The sequence below is a fragment of the Diabrotica virgifera genome, chromosome 8, assembly GCF_917563875.1.
Source record: "Diabrotica virgifera virgifera chromosome 8, PGI_DIABVI_V3a".
NCBI classification, from domain to species: domain Eukaryota; kingdom Metazoa; phylum Arthropoda; class Insecta; order Coleoptera; family Chrysomelidae; genus Diabrotica; species Diabrotica virgifera.
In genome coordinates, this window is record NC_065450.1 from 219,198,417 (window position 1) to 219,213,770 (window position 15,354).

Consider the following 15,354-nt stretch of genomic DNA (forward strand, 5'->3'; position numbering starts at 1 on the left):
TAAACAACTGATCTGGTATGGTCGCATAAGATGATTGAAAGAAAATAAAATACTAAGACTTTACATATTATAGAATGACAATTCAGAAGTAGATTACAGAAGATCAAGGAAAAGCAGGGAGAAGTAATCAATAAGGAAATATTGTAAAGAAACCTGTATTATTAATGTTTACGTTCCTTTTTAGGAATAGTCAGAAAAACATAGCAAATTTAAATTGTCAAAACGTTGTATTAGCATTACTACAATATATTTATTTCATACTTTTTATCTTTTACTGATCACCTCATTACTGTGAGTTGTTTTTGTTCTTAAGAACTTTTTCTGCTAATAACATCAATATTTGTAGAAGGAACTGGAACAATATCTCCGCAACTATTTAAAAAAATCCATAAATAATGCAAAAATCTGGTTGTATAGAATTCCTCACCGACTGTTTAGAAAACCACACGGAACTCTTTTACCCATAACCTGATGCAATTTTCCAAAAAAGGAAAAGTGAAAACCGACCGATGTACCTATCTAAGCAACAATGTGTAGAAACGTCGCAAAAACTTACGTTTTGAAATCGTCAGCCTCCATCCCGTTAACATATTTTCACAGAGTCCTCACAAAACAAAAATCAAAACTTGCGGATTTTCATGAAAAACTGGCGCCGATGCCCGAACTGTCGTCGTCGTATTGTTCGTTTGCGTATTCGCGCTGTGAGTGTGATCTATCACAGTGTCAGTGTAAAGGTAGTAAACCGACTAAACGTGGTGGTTCTACTGTTTCTCTTTTATATTTATTTACTGACGAACTATTCTTCAATGAATTTCAATGAGTTAGTACAGGTGATAACGAAATATGCATTGTTTTGTTGAGAACATTATGGACCGGTGCACGTGACTACTATAACGAGGGTATTCAATAGATTTTCTGTTGAATATCCTCATATAGGAGTATTTTTTATTATTATTTTTTTAAATTTCATCATCATCATCATGGCATTTACACTCCTAGGGGGGTGATTTCCGCCCTCTTTGGGCTCTTCCGATTCATTTGTCGCGGTGAATCAGTTCTCATTTACATTTACGTTTTACAATTGGTTGTGTGACTTGGCATCTTGTACAATTTTTCTCAATTCGTTCCTGTTTTTGATTATGGTTAAACATTCTCTCACTCCCATCTTCTTAAGGTCCTCGATTATCAGGTTCTCCAATCTAGTTTTTTGTCTTCCTCGTGATCTACATGATACAGGTCTCCATTTGGTAATTTTCTTGATAATGGCTTCTAGATTCCTCCTTTCTATATGTCTCATCCATCTGAGTCTCTGTACCTTGATAAATCTGACGATGTCTTCTCCTTTCAAAAGTTCCCTTACTTCGTGGTTCGTGAGTTTTCTAAATTCATTATTACCTAAGCTTAGTGCTATCCTCCGAATTATTTTCCTCTCTAGGATTCTACATCTTTCTTCCTCTTTCTGTGTTGGACAGAGAGAGATATTGCAAATTTAACACAGCCTACGTTGCGCTATTTACACCGCGCTATTTTGACAGAATTGACATTTCTCAGACGTGTCATAAATACAGATATTGCTCAACATTTTGGTTGCGGTATTTTTGCGGCTCGATTAAGGTTAGTTGTTTGTCTAATTTGTATGCAATTTTTGATGCAGATTTAGAAGCTCTCATTTTGGCCAAAGCTAATATTATGAAAAAGACATCGAGTTTATCATATTTCATAACATTCTGGGAGATGAACATTTAACTTATTACTATTACATGCTCAAAATAAAGAATTTGATTTAAAAATTTAAGTGGAAGGAAGGTTTGAATTTTATTCCAAATATCGAGCAAAAGAAACAAATGATCCCTTGAGTGTTCTTAAAATAAAAGGTTTTCCAGTTGTACTCTTCAGGTTTTCCTGAACTAGGAAAGGATAGGTCAATTGATTTTGATCTAAAACTTATTTTAATAAACACAAATCGTCATTAGACGTAAATCTGATTCGTTTGCTACTGTCTGAGGTACTCATTTTAGAAAATTATTACAAATAAACTCGGTTTGAATAAAAGAAAACAACAAACATAACCTGAAAAGAAAATAGCGCAACGGATACCGCACAGCGTAACGGCTCCCTTAATAACGGCAGGCACTATTTCCAATAGCGCAGCGTAAGCCTAATATCACATCTACGCATGCTCTACTGTCAAAATAACGCGTGCTGTAATACAGCAAATGCAAAAGTGACTGTGCAATATCTCTCTATATTACTACAGCATCTAATTGCTGCCCTGTAAATTTTCAGTTTGGTATTCTGAGTCAGTGGCGCACCTAGAATTTTCCTCTGGGAGGGATTGGCTTAGGCACCGAATTTTTTTGTATTGTTTGTGAAAGACAATTAGTTAAGAAAGAGAGAAGTTACATTTTTCTACTATTCTTTACATCATCATCATTCTCTTTGCCTTATCCCTATGCGAGGTCGGTTTCCCTAATTGCATTTCTTCACACAATTCTATCTTGGGTCATATCAATATTACTCCCCTTTACCAACATATCCTGCCTAATCGTCTCCCCCCAGGTCTTCTTTGGTCTTCCTCTCCTACTCCTTCCAGGAATCTGCACTTCAGCTTTTCTTCGTATTGGGTGATTAACGTCTCGACGTTGAACATGACCAAACCATCTTAACCTATGCTCTCACATTTTGACATCAATTGGTGCCACACCTCGACTTCCCCTAATATACTCATTTTTAATTTTATCCTTTTTTGTCACTCCACTCATCAATATAATCATTATCATTATCATTTCCGCCACATGCATTCGTTATTCCTCTTTCTTTTTCACTGCCCAATATTCAGTTCCGTACATCATAGCCGGTTTCACGGCTGTTTTATAGAATTTTCCGTTCAGCTTCATTGGAATTTTTCTGTCACACAACACACCACTCGCTTCCTTTCACTTCATCCATCCATCCCTAATTCTACTGCATGCATCTCCATCTATTTCTCCATTACTCTGTAATACCGATCCCAGGTACTTAAAACTATTGCTTTTCACAATGATTTCACCATCCAAAGATACCATTTTATTTGTAGTAACTCCATCATCTTTTAAATGAGCATTCCGAATACTCCGTTTTTGTCCTAATAAGTTTTAAACCTTTTTCCTCCAGAGCTTGTTTCCAGTGTTCCAGCTTTTGTTCTAAGTCTCTTTTACTATTTCCTACTAACACGACATCATCAGCATACTCTAAGTACCATGGAATGTTGCCGTGTAGTTTCGCAGTTATCTGGTCCAAAACTAATGAGAATAAATAAGGACTAAGCACCGAGTTTCACATGAAATTTATCAGTTTCTCCCACACCTGTCCTAACACTAGTCGTTACTCCCTCATACATATATCTCACAATCTTTACATATTCACCAGGGACTCCTCTCTTATTGAGTGCCAACCACAGAATTTCTCGATAACTCTGTCATATGCTTTTTAAAATCAATGAATACCATATGAGCGTTTATTTCTTTACTCCTGTATTTTTCCATCAACTGTCTTATAATGAAAATTACATCTGTTGTTGATCTGCCCCGCATAAAGCCAAATTGATTATCGGATATTTCGGTTCCTTCAGGTATCCGTCTATCAATTACTCTCCCATATTTTCATGGTGTAACTAAGCAGTTTTATACCCCTGTAGTTTGTAGATTGTTGTATATCTCCCTTGTTTTTGTAGACAGGTACTAGTATACAGTATACTGCTTCTCCATTCGTCTGGCATTTGTCCAACTTCCATAATTCTATTAAATAAACCTGCTAGCCAACTTGTTCCTGTCTCTCCCAATGCTCTCCAGACTTTCCCAGGAATATCATCTGGTGCGACTACTTTTCCTTTCTTTATTTTTTGAAGCTCTTGAGCCACTGCCGCGTTTGTTATTTTGGTGATTTGTTATTTTTACTATTTGTTTGTTATTTCTACTATTCTTTATATATATTTCTATATGCTCTGGGAGGGGTTTTAACCCCCAAACCCCCCCTGGGTGCGCCACTGTTCTGAGTAAGCTTCTTATCTTTGAGGAAGTTGTATTTCCAGTAGGTTCTGTTTCCTGCCTGGAGTCTTTCATTGATTACTATGCTTTTATCATTAGTTCCATTAACTGAGACCCCAAGATATTTAAAGTGTTCTACCTTTTCAAACTCATATTCACCAATATTTAAATTTGTCATATGAACTAAAATTTTTCTTCCGCAGAGTAGGTATTTTGTTTTGTTTATTGCTATACCCCTTTTGGATGGTTCCTTACATAACTTCGTAAATTCTTCCTTTAAACTGTTTAGGTTTCTGTTAATAATTAATGCTTTGTCGCCAGCATAAGCCACAAGTTGCGATGTAATTATTGTACCTTTTATTTCTGTAGCTATTGTTGTTCCTTCTATAGCGACATTAAATAGTGACATTGATAGAGAGTCGCCTTGTCGTACTCCAGTTGCTATTTCAATATTTTTGGTGATTCCGTTATCTGTTATTATTGCTGCAGTAAATCCTTCCATTCTCATTGGTATATCTAGGTATTCTCTTCTATTAGGTCGGGTCTTGTTAAGCTGTCGAAGGCTTGCTGAAATCTATAAAAAGGATGTACATATAAGTCGATATCATGTGCGTAACATACCTCAGTTGACTGTGATTATATACACTGCGTCTATTGTTGACCTTCCTTCTCTAAATCCGTGCTGATAGTCTCCTATTTTAGTTTCAATGGATTTTGATAGTCTTTGTCTGTTTTTTTTGACTGTCTTTCTCTGATCGCGTGATCTATTACAGTGTCAGTGTAAAGGTAGTAAACCGACTAAACGTGTTGGTTCTGCAAGCATATTGATTCAACCCGACCAGTGAGACATGTTCACCCCTAGGAAAAGTACGTTCGGGTGTATCAATTCAATGGAGCGAGGTGTTTTAACCCGAGTCTATGACAGGAGTCACTCCACCGCGCTCCAATGCTCCAGGCCATCCCTTTCCCCCCTATAGCACGCTGATGCGCGATAGGGGCACAACTATCAGCCAAATGCTCTTCACATGGGAATCCTGGATAATAAGATTTCAATGTGGTGCCCTAATCGATTTTAAAACTAGGCCAGCGTGAAGCGCTATATGCCTGTGACTTCTTGTGAAAACGTGTTGGTTCTACAGTTTATCTTTTATATTTATTTACTGATAGACTATTCTTCAATGAATTTCAATGAGTTAGTACAGGTGATAACGAAATATGCATTTTTTTTGTTGAGAACATTATAGACCGGTGCACGTGACTCCTATACGAGTATACACTTGTAAATAAACGAATGGGAAAAGAAAATTATTTTTGCAGTGTGTAAAGTTTTTTAATTTCTTAGCTGAGCGTATTCAGTTTATAAAGACATCTTTAGAGCTATGGTTTAAAGTTTAAAGTACCACCAGGGCCCCCAAGGCAAAGTGGCACCTGAGTGCAACACATATTTTAGCGCCCTTTATATCTACTTGTGAAATAGACCTATAATTTTTTATTTTTTACTTGTCATAAAACAACAGAAATTGTAAGAACCCAAATTTTGTTTTTCTTGTAACTGACTTGCTGATGATGGCAAAAAACAAATAAAACATTAATCTTCTTAACGTGCTCTCTCAAGTCCCCTTGACGTTGGCGATTAACATGGCGAAACTGTCTCTGTCTCGTGCTATTCTAAATAGGTGTTCTGCTTTCTTTATTCCTGTCCACTCCCGGATATTCTTCAACCAAGAGGCCTGCTTTCTACCAATTCCTCTGCGTCCTTCGATTTTACCCATCATAATAAGTTGAAGAATATTATACCGGTCTCCCCTTACTACGTGTCCAAAATAGGCCATCTTTCTATATTTGATGTTATCAAGCAGCTCGCGGGTAGCATTTGCTCTCCTAAGGACTGCCACATTTGTCAGCATAGCCGTCCATGGTATTTTCAGAATACATCTTTGCAGCCACATTTCAAAGGCCTCCAAACGGTTAATGGTGGATATTTTTAATGTCCATGCTTCGACACCCTACAAAAGGACTGACAAAATGTAGCATTTAATCATGCGCTTTCGAAGTTGAAGTTGCAAGGTATCATTACAGAAGAATGACCTCATTTTTAAAAATGTCGTGCGGGCTATCTCGATTCTACATTAATATAATAGTTAAATATAGAAATCGCTACCTTAAATCTAAATTAAATTAAATGGACGTTTTTCTAGATTTGACATCGGCAAATTATTTTATAATATCTTCGAAGTCAATTTTATTGACGAGCTCTTGCTATATAGCTAATACTGCCAAACCAGATAATCTTTCCTCGACCATAGTAGACCTCAAATTATTTTTAATCAACTTTAATTTTGAGAATGATCTCTTACCAGAAGCAACAGACACAGTTAAAGTGAGAAGGATTCTTAATGAAATAGTGATATTTGGTAAAAATAAAGTTAAACATTTTCAAATATATACTGAATATTATTAAGAGGATTTGATTAGTGAAATGAAAAGGTAATGAAAATAATTTTAAAGTTTTTATCTCACTAAATAAATCAGTTGCATCAATATCCGCTTCCGTTTTTACTGGATCAGTTAGCTTTTGTTGAAGAGCTAGACAGTTTTTTAAAATATTGTGACACTATTTAGTCCGCTCACGAATTGGCCTATTTCTTCCCGAAGCTTCTCGGCGTTACGAGACAATACCATTCCTATCCACGGCGTTCGGAGACGACCGCTGCCGAAGTATATATAGAACCGAGATTCGAGCACAGGCCAGTCATTCATTCATCGAAGCGCGTCGCGTAACTTAATGTATTCGAATCGAAGATATGAAATGTATTTATTAGTTATCGGAATTATTATGTTTAGTTAATTAAATCATAAATTTGAGTTTGTAAATAAATTAGATGTGTTAGTTGGTGTTATTTGTAATTATTAAAATAAATAAGTGATGTAAATAAAATAATATAAGTAAGTCTTCCTTTATTTAAATTAAACTTAGTGCCTAAATATATAAATAAATAAAATAGTAGAGTCAATCGCGTAACAAAATGGTGTCAGAAGTGGGATACTTGAAATAAATAAAATTAATTCGCGTAAATACAGTGTGGAATCTTTAATAATAACTAAATATAAATCGTAATAAATAAAGAGTGTGACCATGTCTTCACAGTGTAAGCCGAAACTTTCTGATCTGCGCCTTACGGAGCTCAGAACAGAACTGGAAAATCGTGAGCTCGACGCAGCGGGGAAAAATGCTGATCTAGTGGTTCGTCTGAAGATCGCACTACAGGAAGAGGGTCATGATCCAGAAACCTACGTGTTTGAGGACAGGCAAACTGCTTTAATTTCGTCAATTTCTAAAGAGATTTCTCAAGTTTCCTCGGATGTTTTGAAAGTTTCGACAGACATTACATCGTTAGAGAGCAAAGTTTCTAGTGAAATCTCCCAAGTTTCGACAGACATTACATCATTAGAGAAAAAGGTTTCTGGTGAAATCTCCCAAGTTTCCTCGGATGTTTTGAAAGTTTCTACAGACATTATATCGTTAGAGAACAAAGTCTCGACAGACATTACATCGTTAGAACATAGAGTTTCTAGTGATATTTTGAAAGTTTCGGGTGATATTTCATCCCTTGAAAGCAAGATGACTGACAAGATCTCTAAAGTCACTTCGGATTTTGACGACAAGATATCGTCCATAAAATCTACTTTTGAAGAAAAGATCAAGGAAATAGAAAAGAAAATGGAGGAAACGGAAAAAGTAGACAAAGGGATGAAACCCATCTTAACAGATATTAAAGATGATGAAACCAAATACAAATTGGAGCCACAGTCGATAGTTGAAGGGAGTGTGAGTCTTGCTCGTGTTAAGGTGCCAAATTTCGACGGAAAGTCGTCATGGAACAGTTATAAGAAACAGTTTGAAACAGTTTCAAGAGCGAACGGATGGTCTGAAAAAGACAAAGCTGTAAATCTGGTTATTGCTCTTCGAGGAGAGGCTTTGGATGTACTCCAGACCATAGCTGTAGAGGAGACGAATGATTTTGAACAACTCATGAAGAGACTAAACATGCGTTATGGGCACGAACATTTGGAGTATGTCTATCAGGCGCGGCTTAAAAACCGACGACAAAAGAAAGATGAAGCTCTTCAAGAATATGAGCTAGATATTGCCAGGTTGGTACGATATGCATATCCAACAGATCCCGAAGACGTGATGGAAATATTGGCTGTTCAAACATTTATGGATGGTCTTCGTGATGTTGAAATGCAGAGAACACTGCGATTAGCTCGTCACAAGACGCTGGTCGATGTATTGTCCGCGGCCCTCGAGTTCGAATCAGCTACGCAGGCCTCTGGTGAGTACAGTGCAGTTCGAACTGTGAAAGAAGAAGAGGATGAAGACAAACTTGACCAGCTGGTAAATATGGTGAAAGGCTTTACATTGAAGAAAACGAAGACCATGAATTGCTGCAATTGTGGTGAAAAGGGGTACGCACGGAGTTTAAGGAAGAATGCAAATCAAGAAACTCGCCAGCAGGAAATAAGAGAACGCACAGACCCTAGGGGGCAGCCTCGACTCAGAACTCCTCTAAAGACCATCTAATACTAATAGCTTCTTTGAAATGTCGTGAAGATAATGTATATGTAGATGGAGAAATAAATGGTAAAAAGTATACATTGTTGGTGGATACCGGAGCGACCAGGACCATTATACGACCGTCAGTTATAAACAGTCGTAAGAAACTCTTACCAACGAGGTTGCGACTGCGGACTGCCACAGGTGAAAATGCCAACATCCACAGAGAAATCCAGATACAATTGGGGATTGGAGCAGAAAAGTTCGTCCATACTGTCATAGTTGCAGACATCGAAGAAGATGTTATATTAGGAATGGACGTAATGAATTTGCGTGGATTTCAATTGGATTTTAAGAATAGGGTAATCAAAGTTGGCAACGAGGAGGTATTTCTTCATCCACATGATGACAGCACTATGCTAGCAGCTATTAGAGAAGATACAGTTGTGTCTGCGAGGAGTGAAACGATCATCGTAGCGCGGCTACAGGGAATTGTAGAAGAAGGAACACCTGTTATGATGGAGCCATGGAACCACGACGAGGAGGTTGGCCGAGGAATCATAATTGGAAAGGAATTGGTTACTTCTGCTAAAGAAATTCCCGTCAGATTGATTAATGTCAATGACTACCCAGTGACCATCAAGAAGGAGACAAAAGTAGGAACTTGTGTACCCGTGACGTCCATAATCCGGCAAACGACAACATCAGATAATTCCAACGACAAGTTCGACCAAATGGTTGCAGTTGCAGGCCAATCTCTAAATCAAATGGAAAAAAGGAAATTAAAGGAATTTCTTAGGCAATATCGTGACATATTTGTACCGAAAGGAGGAAAGACAGGAAGAACGACAGTTGTCAAACATAAAATTGACACTGGTACCGCTAGGCCAATTCGTCAAACAGCTCGACGATTACCACAGGCGAAGACAGAGGAAGCTGAAAGGATTGTTCAAGAAATGAAGAAAGACGGGGTGATAGAAACTTCTACGGGCCCATGGGTCTCTCCGGTGGTCCTGGCCAAGAAGAAAGATGGAACTACGAGGTTCTGTGTGGACTACCGTTTGTTGAACAATGTTACCAAGAAAGATAGTTATCCTCTGCCTCGGATCGACGACACGTTGGACACATTGGCTGCCTGGAAGATCGATTGTTGATCAAATATTTACTACCTATGCATCAGATCTTTATAGATTCCAAACAGGCTTATGATTAAATTAATCATCCAACACTGTATGGATTACAATTTTTACGTACGCTCAGCTGGACCAAAATGGCCTAGCTGAGCGTACCCAAGAAGCTAACTGCGGTAACGCAAATGTATATAACTCCTTTGCACAAGCTAGAATAGGGGGGAAATATCAAACGCTGTTTTTTAGGACATGTCATGCGAAACATTTATCCAAAAATCAAACCAGACATAGCTGCTCGGGGAGAGTCCAGATGGGAGAAGGTCTGTAGGATGGTCTAGAAAAAGGTGGCAAGGTGAAGTGACAACAGAGTTATTCAAAACAGAGTGAACAAAATATTTAAGTGAATAATTACAACATGATTCCCACAGCCTTAGCTCATTCCCCATATCTTCCACGATTTTTGAAAAATACTCACACTCTTTTGTCATGTAAAATTTGAAGTTTTCGAGATGGAATTGGAATTCGAAATTTGGTACAATCCGACAAGCCAGTGCTGGCGAGTGACCTTGAGTGAAGATACACAGCGACAAATGCAGAATACGAGAAGGTCAGCCGCCACTTCTCGCTTGTCGCTCTGTAATCGAAATTACAATTCATGCTTAACCTTAATTGCTATTCATTATTTTCGTGCCGAAAAGAGGTTTCATGGTGATTGCTATCTATAACTCTCATGCACTGAGGCTGAAAAACATTTGCGTCGATTGCAATCACGGAAAATCTTTTAGAGAACTATTCGGTAGCAAATATTTCTTGATGTTATTTTGTCCAAAAAAATTTGTGGGGATTATTTGTCCAGGATTTTTTGTGGGGATTTTTTGTCCGGGGATTCATTGTCCAGGGATATTTTGTCCGGGGATTTTTTGTCCAGGGATAATTTGTGGGGATTTTTTGTCCGTGATTATTTGTCCGGGGATTATTTGTTCTAGCTTCGAAGACGTTATCAAAATTTAAATAATGTTCAGAATAGGTTTTCCATTAAATGGCTGTAATATGCAATGACACGATACAAATCTAAAATTCTATTGTATTTGTCTTTATTAGTTTTTTTTGCGTGTATAACCAAGAAGAATTGTCATTACGCTGTTTCTAGAAAAATCATTTTGAGGTAAAGTCACGTTTTTATTTTTTAATTTTCTCGATAACTGAATTTGTTCAACTAACAATTAAAGGCGATTCTCAATTCTCACAAAATTCAAATTAATTGGATGAGGTATGCATGGACGTGCTTGACATTTCAACAAATATTGATTTTTTCATTATGACTCTCTAATGTAAATATATTGAACATACACGACGTGAACACTTAATTTTTACTGGAATTATTTAAGAATTCAATAATGGACCTTAAACGAGAAATAAAAGACATATCTTACTTATTGGAATATAATATTATATTCAATTTTAAAATAGATAACAGCACAGTTTTTATGAAAAAAGATTGCAGCGATCTTTATATCAGATATACGCTGTGAGCTCGTACGTAGAGGGGATATTTAAAAGTTCGTGAGCGCCAGTAGTGACAAGTCAGGGAACCTTTCCTGGAAATTTGACATAAATGTCAATAGGCCAATCAAGTTAGGTTTTTACTAGACATAACGGAAAAGACGAGGTTTGACAGTTGAAATGTGTAGTATGAGATATTACAAAAAGACTACCATCTTGGGATTCATCAATTTTTTAGTGGAACATTTTTTAAATAAACAATCAAAACGTCAAACTTAGTTTTTTGCTCATAACTTAAAAACTTGTTTATTTAGAAATTTGACGTCCACAGGTAACTTTCTCAGAAAAAAAGGTACATCGAATGAGATACGCTAAATAAAAATCGGTTAATAAACAAAAAAGTTATTGCAAAACGGATGACAAAATCACTGTTTTTGAATATAGTTAATAACAATTTTATTGTTTGTTAAAATACGTTTTAATATACCCAAAATTGAGGGCACTATGGTGTTTGAATGGTGTGCAAAAAATGGTCCAGATCTGTTAAATAGTTTTCGTAAAATTGAATTTGTTTATAAAATTTTTTGAAAAACGGGCTAATTTCTGAGGCTGGTCCAGTTAATATGGCTGAATGTATCTCAATAATCCGGGGCTCATTTCCTTCGTTAAGATGTATACTAACAGCTTATGAAAAAAAAATTAAAAAAAATTACATATACGTACACAAAATTATTTGTTAATAAATAGCAGTTTTTAAGCTTATAAACAATTACAATAATTTCGTAGAAATTAGATCAAATTAAATGGCAATAAAAAATACTGAAAGCTGGTTAAAATACACAACTTCTAAAAAAAATTTTTAGGTCCTACGACCCTTGGGGTCTGAGATAGCCCCCTTTTTTTTTAAATCACTGTTACGTTAATTAACAACACTAAGATCTTAAATTAACCAATCTTTTATAAGAAAAGTCAAAGTTTTTAACAAAGTTTATTGCAAGAAAAAATGTTAAAAATTGTTTAAACAGATTTTGTTATAAATAAAGAGTATTTTGCGTTCCGACTAAAGTAAAAAATAGCGGGCGTAGTCGACTGACTGAATAGTGGGAGCGGTTGGCGACCGGCATGCGGCAGCAACTATTAAAATTACGTTATCCCGACCACAAAAATCCACTTTAAGGTAAATGACAAATTTTTGTCATTTCTTATGTTTTCGAGGTCTCTGAATCCGAATATGGAGTTAATTTTTTTCTAGAATTAGTGGAACATGTTCAAAAATCAAATTTTATGCAAAAATGCGAAAAATCAATTATGATGATTTTTCAATTTTAACTCACTATATTTTTGGTCGCTGTAAATATTTCCTTTTGACAATTTTACTGTGTTATCTTTGAAGCATTTCGATAACAATGAGATATGTTCAAAATGACTCAACACGTTAAAAGAGAAGTTGTTAATTTTTAAACATTTTGTCGTCAGATTTCGTTAGTTTCATGTTTACTTAAAAATGTTGAGTGACAAACTTTTTAGTTTATAATTTTAATTAACACAGAAATAAAATATAATTTATGAAGAAGTTTTCCAAAAAAATTTAATTTAAAATATGCAATAGGAAAAATGTTATGTGACTTTATAGACGAGCGGCACACCCCAAAAAAAGCTTATTTCTCGAGATACTGATACTAATTTTGGTCATACTTTATACATATTTTTGATGGTGCTGAAAACTAAAATTAGGGTTGTTTTGAATTTTACGTGGGGGAACATTATCAAAATCGCAACTTTACCCTAAAAATAAAAAAAAATCACGTTTTTTTGAGTTTAATTTGCTACAACTCTGTTCCATTGTAATATTTTTTCTGATATTTTTATAGTATATATTTCTCACCTTTCTGAAGACAATGGGACCTGCTTCAATATTTCTGTCTTGCCATAAAGAAAGTTATAAATTGTTTGAAGTAAAAGGTGCAGATTCTTGAATTGCAAAGTTTAATCGCAAAAGTTGAGTAACAAAATTTGAATTTTAGCTGTTTAATTAATTTTAAGTTTAAATCTAGAGTACAGAGAACAAAATGTTTTATAGAAAAAAAGGGGTGTAACTTTTAATTTTAAGAAAAACGTGATTTAATTTTTTTTATTTTTATGGTAAAATTGCGATTTTGATAATGTTTCCCCATCTAAAATTCAAAATAAAACTCATTTTCGTTTTCAGCACCATAAAAAGTATAAAGGAAAACCAAAATTAGCCATTCACCACACCGTGGTTGATATCTCGAGAATTGAGCGTTTTTTTTTTGGGGGAGTACCACGTACCACTTGTCTAGAAGGTCGCGTAACTTTTTTTCTGTTGCATATTTTGACTTTGTGGCCTTTTTATTGTTATTTTTTAAATTTATTTATTTAAAATATAATTTTACTAAATAAATGTGCAACATAATAATATTCATAAAATTCAAGTTTCTACCAAAATATATAAATATAATATTAAGCTTCAAATCCGGTATACTGTCAATGTTAAAAATGGGCTGCAACGGTCTAGCGCTAGCGAATGCTAGTCCGCGAATTTATTCTCATTCGGCTGCGCCCATCATTTTTTTTACTTTAGTCGGAACGCAAAATACTCTTTATTTATAACAATACTGTTTAAACAATTTTTAACATTTTTTCTTGCAAAAAACTTTGTTAAAAACTTTGACTTTTCTTATAAAAGATTGGTTAATTTCAGATCTTAGTGTTGTTAATTAACGTAACAGTGATTTTTTCAAAAAAAGGGGCTATCTCAGACCCCAAGGGTCGTAGGACCTAAAAATTTTTTTTAGAAGTTGTGTATTTTAACCAGCTTTCAGTATTTTTTATTGCCATTTAATATTTGATCTAATTTCTACGAAATTATTGTAATTGTTTATAAGCTTAAAAACTGCTATTTATTAACAAATAATTTTGTGTACGTACATGTAATTTTCTTTTACTTTTTTTTCATAGGGTATTAGTATATATCTTAACGAAGGAAATGAGTCCCTGATTATTGAGATACATCCAGCCATATTAACTGGACCAGCCTCAGAACTTAGCTCGTTTTTCAAAAAATTTTATAAACAAATTAAATTTTGCAAAAACTTTTTAACAGATTTGGACCATTTTTTGCACACCATTCAAACACCATAATGCATAATGTCAAGTTTAGGTATATTTAAAGATATTTTAATAAACAATAAAATTGTTATTAACAATATTCAAAAACAGTGATTTTGTCGTCCGTTTTGCAATAACTTTTTTGTTTATTAACCGAATTTAATTTGGTGTATCTCATTCGATGTATCTTTTTTTTCTGAAAAAGTTACCTGTGGACGTCAAATTTCTAAATAAACAAGTTTTTAAGTTATGAGCAAAAAACTAAGTGTGACGTTTTGATTGTTTATTTAAAAAATGTTCCACTAAAAAATTGATGAATCCCAAGATGGTAGCCTTTTTGTAATATCTCATACTACACATTTCAACTGTCAAACCTCGTCTTTTCAATTATGTCGAAAAACGGCTTATTTTTACTAACTTGATTGGTCTACAAAGTGATTAATTTAAAATTGAAACTAAAAACATTAATGTTGTTCTGAAGCTATTTTCTTGTGGCATTTTTATTTTGACAACGACACCCGACTTGGGCGTCGAAACGATAATAAAATAATTTTTAGGTAAAATTGTGGCTTATTTCCCATTTGAATATACTTGATTATAAAAACATTAATTAGAAAAAATATTAATTAGAAAAAAAGCTGTGGTATAGTATTTTTACTACAAAAGCGAACTACATTTTTGACGTAAGAAAACTGTCAAAACATTAGAATGTGACTTTTCAATATTGCCATGTTTATTAAACATGGCAATATTGAAAAGTCACATTCTAATGTTTTGACAGTTTTCTTACGTCAAAAATTTTGACCTACGTAATATCGCTTTTGTAATAAAAATACTATATATATTTTTACCTGAAATATACTTACGTTTTAAATACTGAATTTAAGTTTTTTTAATATTCCGTAATATGTAAATATAAATTAATCTATTAATCTTAGCGCCATCTACACGATAGTTGTGAAAGGATCCGAAGTAAAAAATTAATATTTCATCAATTGAACGTAAAAAT

General features: G+C 34.7%; 1 protein-coding gene across 1 annotated transcript in view; it reads right to left on the minus strand.

Annotated features, from left to right (window-relative positions):
• Positions 1-757, minus strand: part of LOC114336350 (putative inorganic phosphate cotransporter) — a 122,258-nt gene extending 121,501 nt beyond the window's left edge. The window contains exon 1 of the mRNA XM_028286705.2: positions 557-757. Within this exon, the coding sequence (XP_028142506.2) occupies positions 557-590 (34 nt within the window). The 5' untranslated portion in view covers positions 591-757. The remainder of the gene's footprint in view (positions 1-556) is intronic.
• Between the last annotated feature and the right edge of the window lie 14,597 nt (positions 758-15,354).